The sequence below is a fragment of the Lissotriton helveticus genome, chromosome 1_1 (assembly GCF_964261635.1).
Source record: "Lissotriton helveticus chromosome 1_1, aLisHel1.1, whole genome shotgun sequence".
NCBI classification, from domain to species: domain Eukaryota; kingdom Metazoa; phylum Chordata; class Amphibia; order Caudata; family Salamandridae; genus Lissotriton; species Lissotriton helveticus.
This window is the reverse complement of record NC_136057.1, coordinates 1,518,908,887-1,518,923,172: the sequence shown is the minus strand read 5'-3', so window position 1 is coordinate 1,518,923,172 and position 14,286 is coordinate 1,518,908,887. Positions and strand designations below refer to the sequence as shown.

The following is a 14,286-nucleotide window of genomic DNA, read 5'->3' as shown; positions in this document are numbered from 1 at the left end:
ATCGCCTGGGTGACCTCCTCGTTGTGTTTTTCCACTCGAGCTCGGGCCGGGTTCGGTGGGTGCAGAGTGGGCTGGATTCGTGGTCCCTGGCTGGCACCAGAAGCTGCAGTTTGAACAAGTCTGATGTTCACGGAAGATTCAGTCTTTGAAGTGAAGGCAGGCAGGTCCTCCGGGGTTTTTGAGGTTGCTGGCTGCAGGACACACTGGGATTTCGCAGAAGCAGGTTCAAGGGGAGACAGGCCTGTAGGGCTGGGGCCAAGTCAGTGGGCGGCGTCCTCTTGTTAGCTCTGCACGGCTCTTCGTCCTTCTTCTTATCTTCTTTCCTTGTTGTTTCTGGATCTGATTAAGGAAGGTTCGGGGTGCCCCCTAAATACTAAAGTTAGGAGTGTTACAGGTAGGTAAAGGGCAGGGATCAATGGGTCCCTTCCCTGGGGTGGGTACACCCCCTATTCTGCCACTCTCCAGTGGGAGGGGGACAGGAGTCTGTCCCAGCTTGGCTGAGTCCCCCCATCCTCAAGATGGAGGGGGACTCTAGGTTGTGCTTCACCTCGCCTCCCCTACATGAGGGGTGGAGTTGGTAGAGGTGGGCACACCTCTCTTCCTCACTTGTTTTTCCCGCCGATTCTCCCACCCAAAGTGGGGGGTAGAACCGGTGGGGACCAGTTGCTGAAAGCAGCAAATGGTCTGAAGAGGCTCACAAAGGCGGCATGCCTTTGAAGCATCTCCTTTGTGAACCCTGCCCATCCTGGGGGAGAAGGCTTGGCACCTCGTCCCAGGATGTGCATTGTTTCAGGCCCCTGAGATCAGCATCTCTCGACCCTGGGGTCCAGAAAAATGTCTGGTGGTGGCAGCCTAGGCAGCCACTCATCAGGTCACTAGAAGTTGCCCGAGTTTCAGGGGGCATCGCTAAGATGCCCTCTGTTGTGCATTTTACAATACATTCCACACTGGCATCAGTGTGGGTTTAATGTACTGAGAAGTTTGATACCAAACTTCCCAGTCTTCAGTGTAGCCATTATGGTGTTGTGGAGTTCGCAATGACAAACTCCTAGCACCATATACTCTTAATGGCAGCACTGCACTTACAGTGCCCAGGAACGGACTTGGGCACTGGAGGGGTAAAGGGCTTATGCACCTGTACCCTCACCACTACCATAGGGCACCCAGCTAGAGGGGCGACTGATGTATACCAGGGCAGTGGTTTGTGGGCCTGGCACACAGGGATGTGTGCCATGTCGACTCTTCACTTTGTTCTGCACCAAGACATGCAGCCTGCAAAGGCATTGTGTGAGTGTCAGGGTACTGGTCCTCTCAGGGTGGCACAATAAGTGCTGCGGCCCTTAGAGGCCTTCTCTGGTCACAGTGCCCTTGGTACCTGTGGTACCATTTACCAGGGCTGACATGTTGCCAGAGATGTCAATTGGGTTTAGGCTTCAATTAAGTTTAAGGTAAGGGACATAGGCCCTGGGTACCTGATTAGCAGGAGCCCAGGACACACTCAGTCAAAGAACATCAGCAATTCTGCAAAAAGTGGGGCCTGCCATGCAAGAAAGAGGGCACTTTCTCACAATGGGTGTTGAAGACATGCCTGGTAAAGGCCATTGCAGGGTAAAATATGCACAGTAAGGGTACCACACTGTAAACACCACATTGCAAAGATGAAACATTGAATAGGATTGATGATGCATCAATTGTTTTTATTCAAGCTATTTTAACGTATCAATTTATTATACGTTCTCACCTCCAGAAAGGGGTGATCATTGACTTGTTTATTTGTAATTGAACTCTCTCTTACTTTTTTGAATAGTGGTTACATAGTTTTTATCTTCTGATAGATTGAAAAGCAGGTCAATCCTTTAAACAGTTGTGAAGGCCACAGATTTAGCAACAGGGTATATTTTCCCCATGTTGCTTTGTACATTTTTATTTAGTTTCCTAAGATTTTTCAATCAGTGTAATTAATTATGTGTAGGTGGAAGCCGTTGGCATTTTGTTTGCTTAGAATTGGATCTGAATCAAGCTGCGGTACAAAGTACTGTGCCATCTCCCTACAGAAATTGTCATTTCCGATAGTACTCACGAATTTTTCACTTTTCATACCTAAAACTCCAGATAGAGCTGATTTTAGCTGACGGATGATGTCACTGTAACCTCAGTGGCTAGTCTTTATAGCACAAATTAATAGATTTAGCACCATCAGCCATTGGAACTGAGAAAAGTAAATAATTAAGACTTTTAAAATTAGCAGAGGATCCTTTGCCATTTGTGTTGTTAATTTGGTTAATGGAACTTAATTTCACTCGTACTGATTGTAGTTGGCAATAATTGTATAAAGTTGATGAGGTCATCTATACTGAGGGCAGCACAAGGTGCAGAGAAATACTTTTAAAAGGTCATAATGTGGCAATGTTACTTCGTGCCGAAAAGTATTTATGCTCTCTCTATTTGATACAATCAAATTCATGGTAGTCGCTTGATCACTTAATAACAATGTGCATGTGACACTATAGTTCCAGTTCCAGAGATATCTGTAATTGGTGTGAAGTATTGGGTAGGTAGGTGGGGTATCATCCTGATCTATAAAACTGGTGGAGATGGGAATATTTAAATTGAGATTGTCATCATTGACTTTGGCTTTCATATTGTTATCCCCCAAAAAAGAAACACTGCAATGCAAATTCTGATAATGCAGCAGAATTTTCAGAGTCACTCAGGCCAGGGGGAACACGGTGTCTTTGATGTGATCTGGAGTTATACCGGTGAGGCCGTTATCTTGATTGTCATCTCTCAACCATAGATTGAATCACAGTTTGAAAGAATAACACAGGCTTTGAACTAATTAAAGTGATTGTGACAATACACTTCTAGTTTGACTGACGTCGATTACTAGGGTCTGAGGATAAAGTATTAAAGTTGTATAAGTGATTTAATAATGGAACGTGTGTGACAAAAACGTACCAGACGTAATTATAAAATGCTGGTAACTTGTCAGGCATTGGGAATCCCGGCCATCTCTTTCTCTTTCAGACTCTCACCATTCACTGCATTGGTGGTGTAGTATGGTGTAATATTGGTGAGAGGTTTATTATAGCGGTAGATGATTGCTTTATGTCAATTGCCGACCCCCAGCCACCAGCTTTTAGGCAAGCCTATTGCTTGCAGTGTCAGTGCCCCTATGCTGTCTCCCTGTTATCAGAAAAAAATATCATTCAATAACTGAAGGGCAAGCATGAGATAGAGAATAATCAGTGTAGAGAACAAGGTGGCCCTCCGTCTTGTGAGCAAGCAAGATAGCAAGACATAATTTGAGTTGGAACATAGCTTACACAGTGTCAAATACACGCGAAAGAAGTAAGAATATGACTTTCTAATGAAAAACAGTGCTCGTGCCTGGAACATAATATTGTAGTGAATTAGAAGCTCTAATTGGACATTTATTTTTTTCCTAGAGACTGGTTGTTGTTTGTTTGTAGTGCCTATAAGTCCTTTCTATCTTTCTTGCTTTTAAAATCTTGTACTTTTCTATGCCCACTCTGCTGCCCCTGGGGGAACTCTAGAGCCCCGCAAGCTACCTAAAGCACAAGAGTGTTAAAAACTGAGGGACCAATTGGCTTTCCCAGCTGATGTATTGGCTCCCCTATACCACCACCAAGGCAGTCCTATGACCCTTTAGCTTTAGATCAGTGGTTCCCAGACTTTTCACTCCTGAGGACCCCATTGAGTCACTGCTGGAAGCCGGGGACCCCCAAGCAATTTGTATGATTTAAATGTCAAACATTAAAACTGTAATTCGAAAAAAATAAACACGTGTGCACATCAAACACAAACTAGACTTGAATTATTAAAGATTTTAGTATTTTTATATTAAAAATATTTGCAAAAATCGGAAAATCTTAATGAGAAGGTTGGTTCTGCATCTAGCGACTAACTTTTCATTGTTTGGTTTTATTTCGCTGCACGAGGTTCCTCGTCTTGCCAAGGCTGGACTGGAAACCTAAAGTTGCTCTAGCAAATGTTGTTAGACCAGTCCCTATACAGTGCACACCAAGTACTTCGAGTGAGCCCGACCACGACAAAGGGGGCTTTGGAGGGCTAACCCCATAGAAAATATGGGGGAAAATGGTGCATTTTACAAGATATTTGACATTATATATTGAATTGTATTAGCTTTTAAAGCATAGTAAATAATGACTTTACTATGCACAAGTATACAACAATCTTTTGTCAATCTTCAATGATTGACAATCTTCAATGATTCCCTCACTTCTACCCTCCAACAATGCCTCTCATCTTTCCATAGCACATGTATTTAATTTAATTTATAGCACCTCTCATACCACTGTAGGGAGTCAGAGCACTTTACATCACACCCATACAGAGACAATGACTCATACATGTGTAGATCAGTTAATAGAAAATTTTACATAAGACAAAGGGGACTACAAGGTTTAGGATTTGCATGTCATCCATACTGGTAGGCGTTTTTTAAGAGTGCTTGCTCTGGAGAAGCCCAAACTCAGGATTCAGAACATAACACAGGGGTTAGCGTTGACTTTAATACTAAGGATTTTTTTCTACCCAAACAAACCTTTTTAGAAGCATCAGGATAATGAAAGACTGGGAAAAAGCATAACTTACTAACTTGTACCATGCAGTGTGTAAGCAGCTCTTTGATGACAGTTTATAGCTCACTGTGCTTGATTATGATTGGGACTTGTGAACTGCACAATAACAAAATCTCTGTGGCAAAAGCAGGAACCCACTGAGCTATGCACAAAACAAAATATTGTTTTTTTTATGCATGGTAGACATTCTTTGCAGCTGGCATATTAACCATCTGTACTTCCTTAGATGAGTTAAAGCTGCCACTGGACAAAACCCCCTTCTCTCTCTAGCATGTACATTAAGCACTGGAGTTATCTTGACACTTTTATTGCTGCCCAAAAACTGCTCATTGTACAAGGAACTTTGCAGTGCTTTTAAAACTGCTGTCTGCGGACCCCCTGGGAATGTGTCACGGACCACTGGGGGTTCACAGAGCCCAGTTTGGGAACCACTGCTTTAGATCAAGCACAGAGGAAAAGGAGCTGCCCTGCCAAACCAAGCGAATGCGGCAGTGGCAGTTCAGAGATGCTGAAGCAGCGGACCTAGGGTTCGTTCAGAGCCACGAGCCACTGTGCGTCAGTGAACCACAGTCAAAATGTAGCAGCCAGAGAGGGCTCTGGGCTCCGGTCCAGGCTTATGCGAACTCCAAAGCTCGAGAAGAAAGGAGAGAAGCGGCCAGTACAAACAACCAGATGAGAGGAGCCCACAGCTGGGCACACAGCTGAAAATGGTACCATAACACACATGGAGAAGGAGGGGCACTAGTATTCCAGCACAAAGGCCATCGATATATGCAGCCACTGGAAAAGTAAGGCAGCCAGTACAAGGGTGATGAATTAAAACATTTTCAGAGATAAAAGCGCTGGAAATCGAAGGTTCTTTGTGGCAGGAAGGTTTAAACTCTTCTGGACTAGGTAGACTGTAAGTGGTTTGAAGCCTCAGCCGGAATGTTATGCTATTTATTTATTCCAGTTTCAGAAGGTTAAAAAACCTTCACAATACACACATTAGACATCATAGAGTCAAATCAACCAAACTATGAATCATTTTAATTTTCAGTGATAATTAAGAGACTTGTGCAGCCTTGTGTGGCATTGTAAAGAAATGTCACACAATGCAGCGGCTTGCACTGTCTTGCTTTATATTTTGATCTCTGATGCGTTTCATAGGTGGAGCATGGATGTTTCTGTGCATCTACCCATAGATTTCCCTCAATCTCGGATTTACAAAGCTTTTTAAACCGGGGATTGAGTGTAATCGCTACACTTCTTAAAGAATATAGTAACAAGGAGATGAAAAAGTTTCTCCCTGCTATTTCCTCTGTCAATGCACGCTGCATTCTGTATTCCTTCCTGGGCGAAAACAATTATACATGTAACGCAGTCTCCCTTGCACAGTGGTGTAAGGGTGCTACATTGGTAGTAGGCTGCCTCCAGGGCGCCAATGCTATGAGAAAGCAGAAGTGTGCCATATCGTGGTAGATATGTCACAGTTCTGCTCTCTCCCTTTCAGGCAACGCAACTAAGCAAGTTGCCTTGCTTCACTGCTTTGCTTCACAGGTTAGTAAATCTGGATCCCTATTCCGTTTAAATGTGTTATTGGTCCTAATGCAAGTATGGAAAATGGGCCCCTCTTCCACCTAATTGGTCAGTAAAATAATGCTATGATGGGGGTGCAAAGAACCTCCCACACACCTGTGCATGGGTGTCAGTCACCTGCTGCAGCGTTGCTACATATTTCAAGATCAGCTGTTGCAAGTTTCAATCAGTCAATCAGGATTTGTATAGCATGGCTGGTTCACCCATGAGGGTCTCAAGGCGCTGTGGTGTGGGGTCCTGTAGCTGTATCACATTACCTGTTCTTATTGGTTGTACATCTAGGTCTTGAGGGCATTCCTGAACTGTTGCAGCGCCGGTGCTGCTCTGAGGTATAGGGGGAGCAAGTTCCAGGTCTTAGCCACCTGGGTGGGTTTGCCCAGCCGATGTGCTGGGTAGCTGCTAGGGAGAGGGATCTCGAATGGAGTTCCCTGGTAGGTTGGTGGAAATTCACTCATTTGTTAAGGTACGATGGTTCATTGTGAAGTGCCTTGCAAGCGTGAGTATGAGTTAGGTGTCGGCATAGGAGATGATGTTTAGTCTGTAGCTCCTGAAGATGTTGGCCCGGGTTGGCATGTATACGTTGAAGAGGGTTGGGCTGAGGGATGAGCCTTGAGGTACGGATGTATGATTTAACAACGAGTCTCTAAACAACAAATTCCTTAACCAGAAAGGTGAAACACCGATCAATCCCAAACCACTATTTATTTAACAACGAGTTCCTGAACCACGAAAAATCTATACATTTCTCATTACCATTTTGCGCCACTATGTTCTTTTAAATACACATCATTTGACATTTAAAAAAATTTAATATTACATTATTTTTGTATTAAATAATTTCTAGTGAATAATCCTTCAATTAAGGTGTTTTCCATTTAAAACTTTTGCCACAAGATGGTAGTGTTGCATCACAATAATCCTAGCTGTTCAGGCCAGTGCCACACAGGTAGCGTAGAAACCAATGTGTTAAAGTTACATAAAGATAGTTGTTTACTAGTCTGGATGTTTTTCGGATCTTTAAACAGACAGCATTTTCTTTTGGCTCTTCTTCATGAAGTTAGTATGCATGAAATGATCTTTAAATCATGAGGGATGTAAGAGTAATTTCTCTTCCGGCTACCTTGATAATTTTCTCTTCAAAACCAACAACATAAACTTAACATTGAAAACAAGTCTCACGCTTTTCTCTGCTATTGAATGCCGGCAGATGTTCGAAAGAGTTAATGGCACCGTTTTTTCTTTTTGATATTCATGGGTTTTTTATTGTCAGTGACTCACTGCAGACCTTTTAATCTGCTTTAATTCACAGTTTCCGCTTTCCTTCTGCCGAGTGAGTAATAGGGAGCTATGTGCGTGTCTAGTCCGGGGGTTGGGGGGGGGAGGAGCGGAGAAGAGATACTCGTGGTTTTTGTAAGTCATAGTGGGCCACAAGCGTGAATGGTAAGGGGGAGCAGAGGAGAGAGACACTGCTTCTCACCTGGTGCCGTAGAGACTCGTGGTTTAGGTAAGTCGTTGTTTTAGAAGTCGTGGTTTAGGTAGTCGTGGTTTAGAATTTCTCGTTGTTGAGAATTCGTTGTTTAGGTAACTCGTTATAAAAACGTCGTTGTTCAGGATGTTTCCCTTGAGGTACACAGCGGGTGATGTTCTTAGTGAGCAAGGAGCAGGGAGGGATGATGAGCGTCTGCGTCCTTTCTGTGAGGTAGGAAGTGATCCACTTAATAGCTGCTACTTGGATGCCGATCTGGTGGAGTCTGTTGATCAGTGTGTGGTGGAATACAGCGTCGAAGGTTGCTGAGAGGTCGAGGTGGATTAGGGCTGCTGTTTCTCTATGGTCTAGCAGCATTCTGATGTCGTCCATGGCTGCAATTTAAGCTGTCTCAGTGCTGTGGTTTACTCTGAAGCCAGCTTGGGAGTGGGCTAGAAGGTTGTTGTTCTCCAGATGTCTGTTTAGCTGGATGTTGATAGTTTTCTCATGACCTTGGTTGTGAAGTGGGGCAGGGAGATGGGTTGGTAGTTCTTGAGTTCTCCTGGGTCTGTGGATTGTTTCTTAGCAACAGCTTCACATCAACATGTTTCCATCTCTGGGTGAAGTGGGCTATGGGTATTGAGGAGTTGAAGACCTTCTTCTAAGTACCATCTTCTATGCAATAAATATAGAGGACAGACCAACATCACATGAAACATTGAGCTTTTTCAGCAGATTGAACACAAGCAGAGACAATTTGCCTTGCATATATTCTCAAAAAAACCTTATAACATGCCATTGCACGTCAAAATCATTTTATCATTCAAGGAGTTCTGCTATACAATTATCACCTCTGAATTTGCATATATAATTAAATGCCATTTATCTCCCTGGATACTGCTCTGTTAACTAAAGAGTCTGGGTGGACAGGGTAAGCCACACACTTTACTTGTGCACCTCTTGAAGGTCAACAGTAGTGGAAGTGACATTGCATATCATTTAGACACTAATATTATCCATGGTTGATCTCTAGTTACATTCTTAGCTATCCACAGCCTTCTATTGGTTTGTAAGGAGCCTGGGGAAAGACAAGGAGTGGATAATAGAGAAAAATCGGCATTGACAAAGCCATTGGTCACAGCTATAAAAGGTCAAGCCATTGGGTTTGCCAATGCTTGCTTACAATGGCATTATCTAATTGCAAAACGGCTGCCATTCCTTCATGAAGCATTCAGAGACATGAAGGCGCATAGGAGTCCATTTAGGAATTGTGTTTTATTACAGAATTGCCAATCCAAGATGGCCACGGAAGCATGCATGCACCTGCTTTATGAGGCCCATGTGTGCATAAAGCCATTACATGACACCTCTGAGGCATCTGCCAGCATGGTGGCACATGCATGCAAATGCCCTGGTCATCATAGATCAGCTGCAAATTTTCCATTTTTAATTTATTGTTACAACATGGCTGATGGCCATTTTAGAATGGTAAATTAATAATGAAAATAAATTATGCTGCAGTACCTAAAAATGAAGTGGGGATCCCAAAAACACTTTGCAGCTGACTGACCCCCCTAAAAATAAGACGATTTGGGAACAGACGGGACAGATATCACCAGGGAGCGTCAGAGCAGGACAGGGACATCGGATGAATGCGGTACAGTAGTGAATTGACAAGGGGCTTAAGGGCTCTGGGATGTCTGGTGCAATATGCTGGGTAGAGACCAAGGAAAGATGTGTACTTCCATGGAGTGCTGAATAACAACAAAAATGGAGTCCCCTTAAACCAGTAGTGAATTAATACAACTCAGCCAATCAGAACACTGTAGGATCAAAATGCTCTTCAGCAGGACCAAACACAAGAACAAGGAGTAAAGGCTGAATCAAGCGTAGAGACCTAAGATATATAACACAAACATCCAGTGACGAACACGAGCTGACCTTAAGTTCTCTCTAAGTATATGTTATGTGTTGGGAACAATAGACCTACAACAAAAAGCTAAATATGTCTGTACCATAGCCTACAAATTGCTTTTAGAACCCTCTTTTCTTTCCGTTCCTGCTGTTGCATTCATTATCTGGGTCCAGAGGTAGCAAGGGCAGGGTCAAGCGTATCATAGGGAAAGACTGTGAAGGCTGCGGCCATCTTTGGGTAGCTCATATCGATGTCCATATTTATTGCCCTGACTTTCACTCCCATTTACCGCTCTGCTCTCCTTATGCTTCCCCCAAGAGGGGGTGTGGGAAGACGTAAACTGTATGGAATGTTTGTGTTTGCTAATGCAGTGTTAAATCCGGGTTAAGGTTTGAACACTTGTATACGAATGGGTGGTCCACTGTATTGTGTTTTAAGAGGTGTGACTCAATGTAATTACTTTGCTTTACTTACTTGTACCCTTTACTTTCTAAAAAGGTTGACATTTAGAAGAATAATGGTAAAATTGATTTTGTACATGAACTTCAGTCAGGCTTTAGACTAGGATGCACCACAGCGTACTCAACTTTCAAAATAGGTGATAACTCTCTCTGCATTCTAGACAAAGTGGAACCCTACCTCCCTATCCACCTACATGATTCCATACATTCTTTGAAAACTGGTGTTAATGCAGGGAAGCTTATGGGTGTGGAAAATGTTTTTCTGGTATTTTACTTCCTCACAGGCTTCCTTTGGCCTGTTTTATATTGTTGACAGCATCAGCGACATTTCCACAAATAAATATGAATATGGTCATTTAGAGAAAGGTGGCGGCTCCAGGAAGAGACGATCATACCAGGATTGTATGAAACACGTGTGTTTGCATAGCTTTTTCCGAACTATGATATTCAAATGTTTTGATGTTGTTTTCTTAACGTTTCCTTTGCAGTCTGCCTCTCCATATATTCATTTAGTCCTTCTAATTTCATAGACTGCAATTAAGAGAGTTTTAAACTAAAATACTTTACTTTTATTCATGGTTGACCGGTTTAGTATTAAGATGTAAACCAACGCTGAAGCTGCATGTCTGAGCTTGCTGATAACGGAATGGTTAGTTTTATGAAATGCTTCCCTTGAAACCGATGTGTTTATAGCAACTGTTGCTTTCATACTGATTTAGGTTTAATACAAACCTGTAGCACTTACAGCGATATACATAGGGCCTCGCTTCCCAACCTTTGGTCGGCGAACCCCTTGGGGTTCGCGTCACGTAGCCAGGAAGTCCGCAAATACTTAAAAAACATTTTTTAAGAATTAATGAAGTAAATAAATAAGGAAGCAAAATTTAAAATTGGAAACGTTTTGTAAATGTGAAGACATTTGAAATTGAAGCTAAAAATGAAGGCCCAGATTTATCAAGGGCTTGTGTTGCCGAATGAATCACACAAAGCAACGCAAACCCTTAAATTAGAGCTAATATGCCATCCAGACCTGCCTGCGTGGCTCTGCATAGCATAGTAAATCTTGAGTCGCGCAAGGCAGCACAAGTCGCTTCCTTGCATAACTCCGCTTGGGAAAGGCGTTCCATGTGTGTTCCCACGCATACACTCATGGATTTTGGAGCATTCCCAGATGTACTAAGACTAGTAAACCTGGGAATGCATCAAAATGCTACACCTTTCCAGATGAGGCTTAACAAGCAGAAATATTTGTATTTCTCCTCGTTATTTCTCCTATTTTTACATGTACTGCGTTCTGCAGCACACATAGAAAGAGGGAAATTCCTCAGGGATTCATTGTTTTCGTTCAGCAAGGTAACCCTTCCTTCACAAAAATAATCCTGCCTGGCACAAAGGTGCCTGCACGGGTGCTTGACAACTACAACTGCGCCTCTGCAGAGGGAGAGCAGGATTGCACCATATGTTAGTAAATATGGCACATTCCTGGTTTCTCCATTTGACGCAGCACAGTGATACATGCTGTCTTTCTGTGTTGCACCAAATTATGACAGATCTATCCCTAAGTTGGTATCCTCAGATTGATTCATGGGAGCAGTGCAAGTGCATATATCAGAGTATAGCATGGACAATTGGTGATCTCAATTCAATTTAGAAAAACATCAACCTTCCCTTTAAATTTAGATTTTTCATATGTGCTTGTAAATTAAATACGTTTCATCACTTGCGTATTTGTCTAGTGAATGTTTGTTTCTTTGGCCATGGTCCCGGGCTTCCAGTAATGACTCTGTAGTGATCTCCATATTCCAATAGTGATTCAGTTGGGAGTCCTCAGATTCCAGTAATGATTACTTGGACATCCAAAGAAGTCAAAAGGTTAAAAAAACGCGGACTTAGGGGCCGATTCCGATCTCATAAGTAAGGTCTCCAAACAGGATTCATATAGAGCAAATCCTATTCGGAGCCTATCTTTCTGTCCGAATCTTACCCCATTACAAATGACCAATTATGATGCAAAGATCGCGTCCGCGCCTACCGAACCGTTTACCAACCCAAATCTATCCGTCCAACTCGTACGGAGCCAAATCGTGCAGTGCAATGGAGCTGGATTCCGAACGGGCCAGTACGTTGCACGATTTGGACAGCTGTATCGACTCAGTCTCAGCGAGTGTGAGCAGCTGTCGGAATTGAACTTCGGGGGTCCAGAGCAGGCCCCCTTCACCCGGAGCACTCCGATTTGGTCACAGGAAGTGCACATGGGTCCCCCCGATCCAAGCATGCACAGTGTGGCAGGCAAAATGGGGTGCCCGCCACTGTGTGTACGCTTTTTCCCACCCACCCCATTTTTGCTCTGGGAGCCTGTGTACGCCTCCGTACACTAGCTCCCATAGAGTGCTATGGGAGTCCTGCCGAATCGGGTCCGTAACCATGCGGTTGCACCGTACTCGTTCAGTTGGACTCGCACAACGCGAATCGCTTGGAAAGCCCTCCAGGTCTGATTCGTATGGAGGGCTTACCAACCGAGCTCGGAAACGGCCCCTTAGGGTATTAGGAGCTCTTGAGCTTAATCTATGATGTTTGGATGCAGGAACTACTTTTTTCAAGCAAATACATATGGTTTCCGTGTTTTACTCAAATTGGCCCAGGTCTTTACAGTCGAGCGGTCTATATCTTGATTCCTTACCATTAAACGGCAGCATCTGTCATTCGATAGTACAAATGGACCCATTAAAAATTACACCTCGGAGTTAACAAATAGGCTGGAATATTTCTCTTTGCTTTCCTTTTCTACCTTGGGAAGGAAAGCATCATTGGGGCCATTCAAAATGACTCTTGGCAGGTGTATATCAAGGAGCAACTGCCTTCTAGGAGTCAACCAACAAGTCTTGTGGACTTTATCCTGGGCTCACGTCAGGGCCCAGAAATATCCTCTGGGCAAGAGGCTAAGGGTTAGTTCTGGGTTTATAAAATGCTGTGTCAGACAACATGGCATCATTGTTTCCTCAATATTTTAGACTTTGCTCTATATGATACCTTTATCAGTGCTCTTGATGACCTTGTGTGTGATGATTTCTCTTTCCTCCACCACTCTTAAGTCCCACACATCATTCTAGGGGTCTTGTTGATTAGAAGGCAATAGCAAATCTCAACTCTTAGTTGAAATGCAATGTTCTTTTTTACGTTGAAAGCTAATGGTTTATCGTTGAATACAATGAAATTAAATGTACTTCTAGTTAATTCTCTTAGACGACAATAAAACGAATCAACCCTGCCCAGCGTTTTTACCTTATTCTGTAAAAATATAGCCCTTTATATTTTGGTAGTCAGTGCCGATGTTGACTTACATTGCTGTTTGCAAACAGAGCAAATGTATATTTATAGATCTTTAATGCTGTTGTTCTGTACTTCTAATGCAAGATTTTTTTATAAATATATTCGTGTGCTGTCTATATAAAAACAAGTAAATAAAAGGAACATTAGTTGTGTGCTTGCTGGGTGATTGGCAGTTTTGAGAACTTAAGGAATTTATACTATCGGCCTTTGCTTTAGTCAAATATAATATGTTCAATGTTTCATGAAATTTCCATATTGTAATTACATTTGCTTGAGTCTTCTGTTGTTTTCAGATGTGTCCAGCTCTCCACCAGGACTTTATGCTCAAGAAATGTATGAGTTCAGACCAGATGAGCGCTTCAAGTCCCCACCCATTCTCCCACCTCATCTCCTACAAGTCATTCTCAACAAAGATACTAATATTTCAGTAAGTTGTAATTACTTTGATTCTTTCTTATATTGAGGCATTGTTTGGTCTGGTGGCTTAGTGGACTATTGTGTCCACTGGAGGGACCGCAAGGTCACAGGTTAAAATCCTGGTGGGTCCACCCATCCTTTCATCCTTCTGAGGTTGATAAAATGAATACCATTGGGTTGGGTAACAATAAACATCTGTTTTCAGCGCCAAGATGCCCTTGGGTGAACATGTGCTTTACAAATACACATGGTATAGTATGTTCTGTAGGAATCCAAGTGCAGCACCCTGTGGGGCACTGCTCCGACCCCTGCAGACTCAGTGCTAGCTTCAGTCTCCCCAAACTTTGTTTGCTTGCTACCCCTGATGTTGTAGCTTTTTATTGTCCCTCTGGTGTTTCACAAGCGTTTTCATCATCACTTTACCACAAACAGTTGCAACAACAAATCTGGCTCAAGCTGTTATCAATGATGACAGGCTTTCTGGCTGTAAGTGTT

The 14,286-nt window shown here is 43.0% G+C and overlaps 1 protein-coding gene across 2 annotated transcripts in view; it reads left to right on the top strand.

Annotated features, from left to right (window-relative positions):
• LOC144828628 (5'-AMP-activated protein kinase subunit beta-2-like) overlaps positions 1-14,286 on the top strand; it is a 588,442-nt gene that overhangs the window by 374,633 nt on the left and 199,523 nt on the right. For both annotated transcript variants that reach the window (XM_078686984.1, XM_078686993.1), the window contains one exon: positions 13,668-13,801. In XM_078686984.1, coding sequence (XP_078543110.1) covers positions 13,668-13,801 — 134 coding nt within the window. The remainder of the gene's footprint in view (positions 1-13,667; positions 13,802-14,286) is intronic.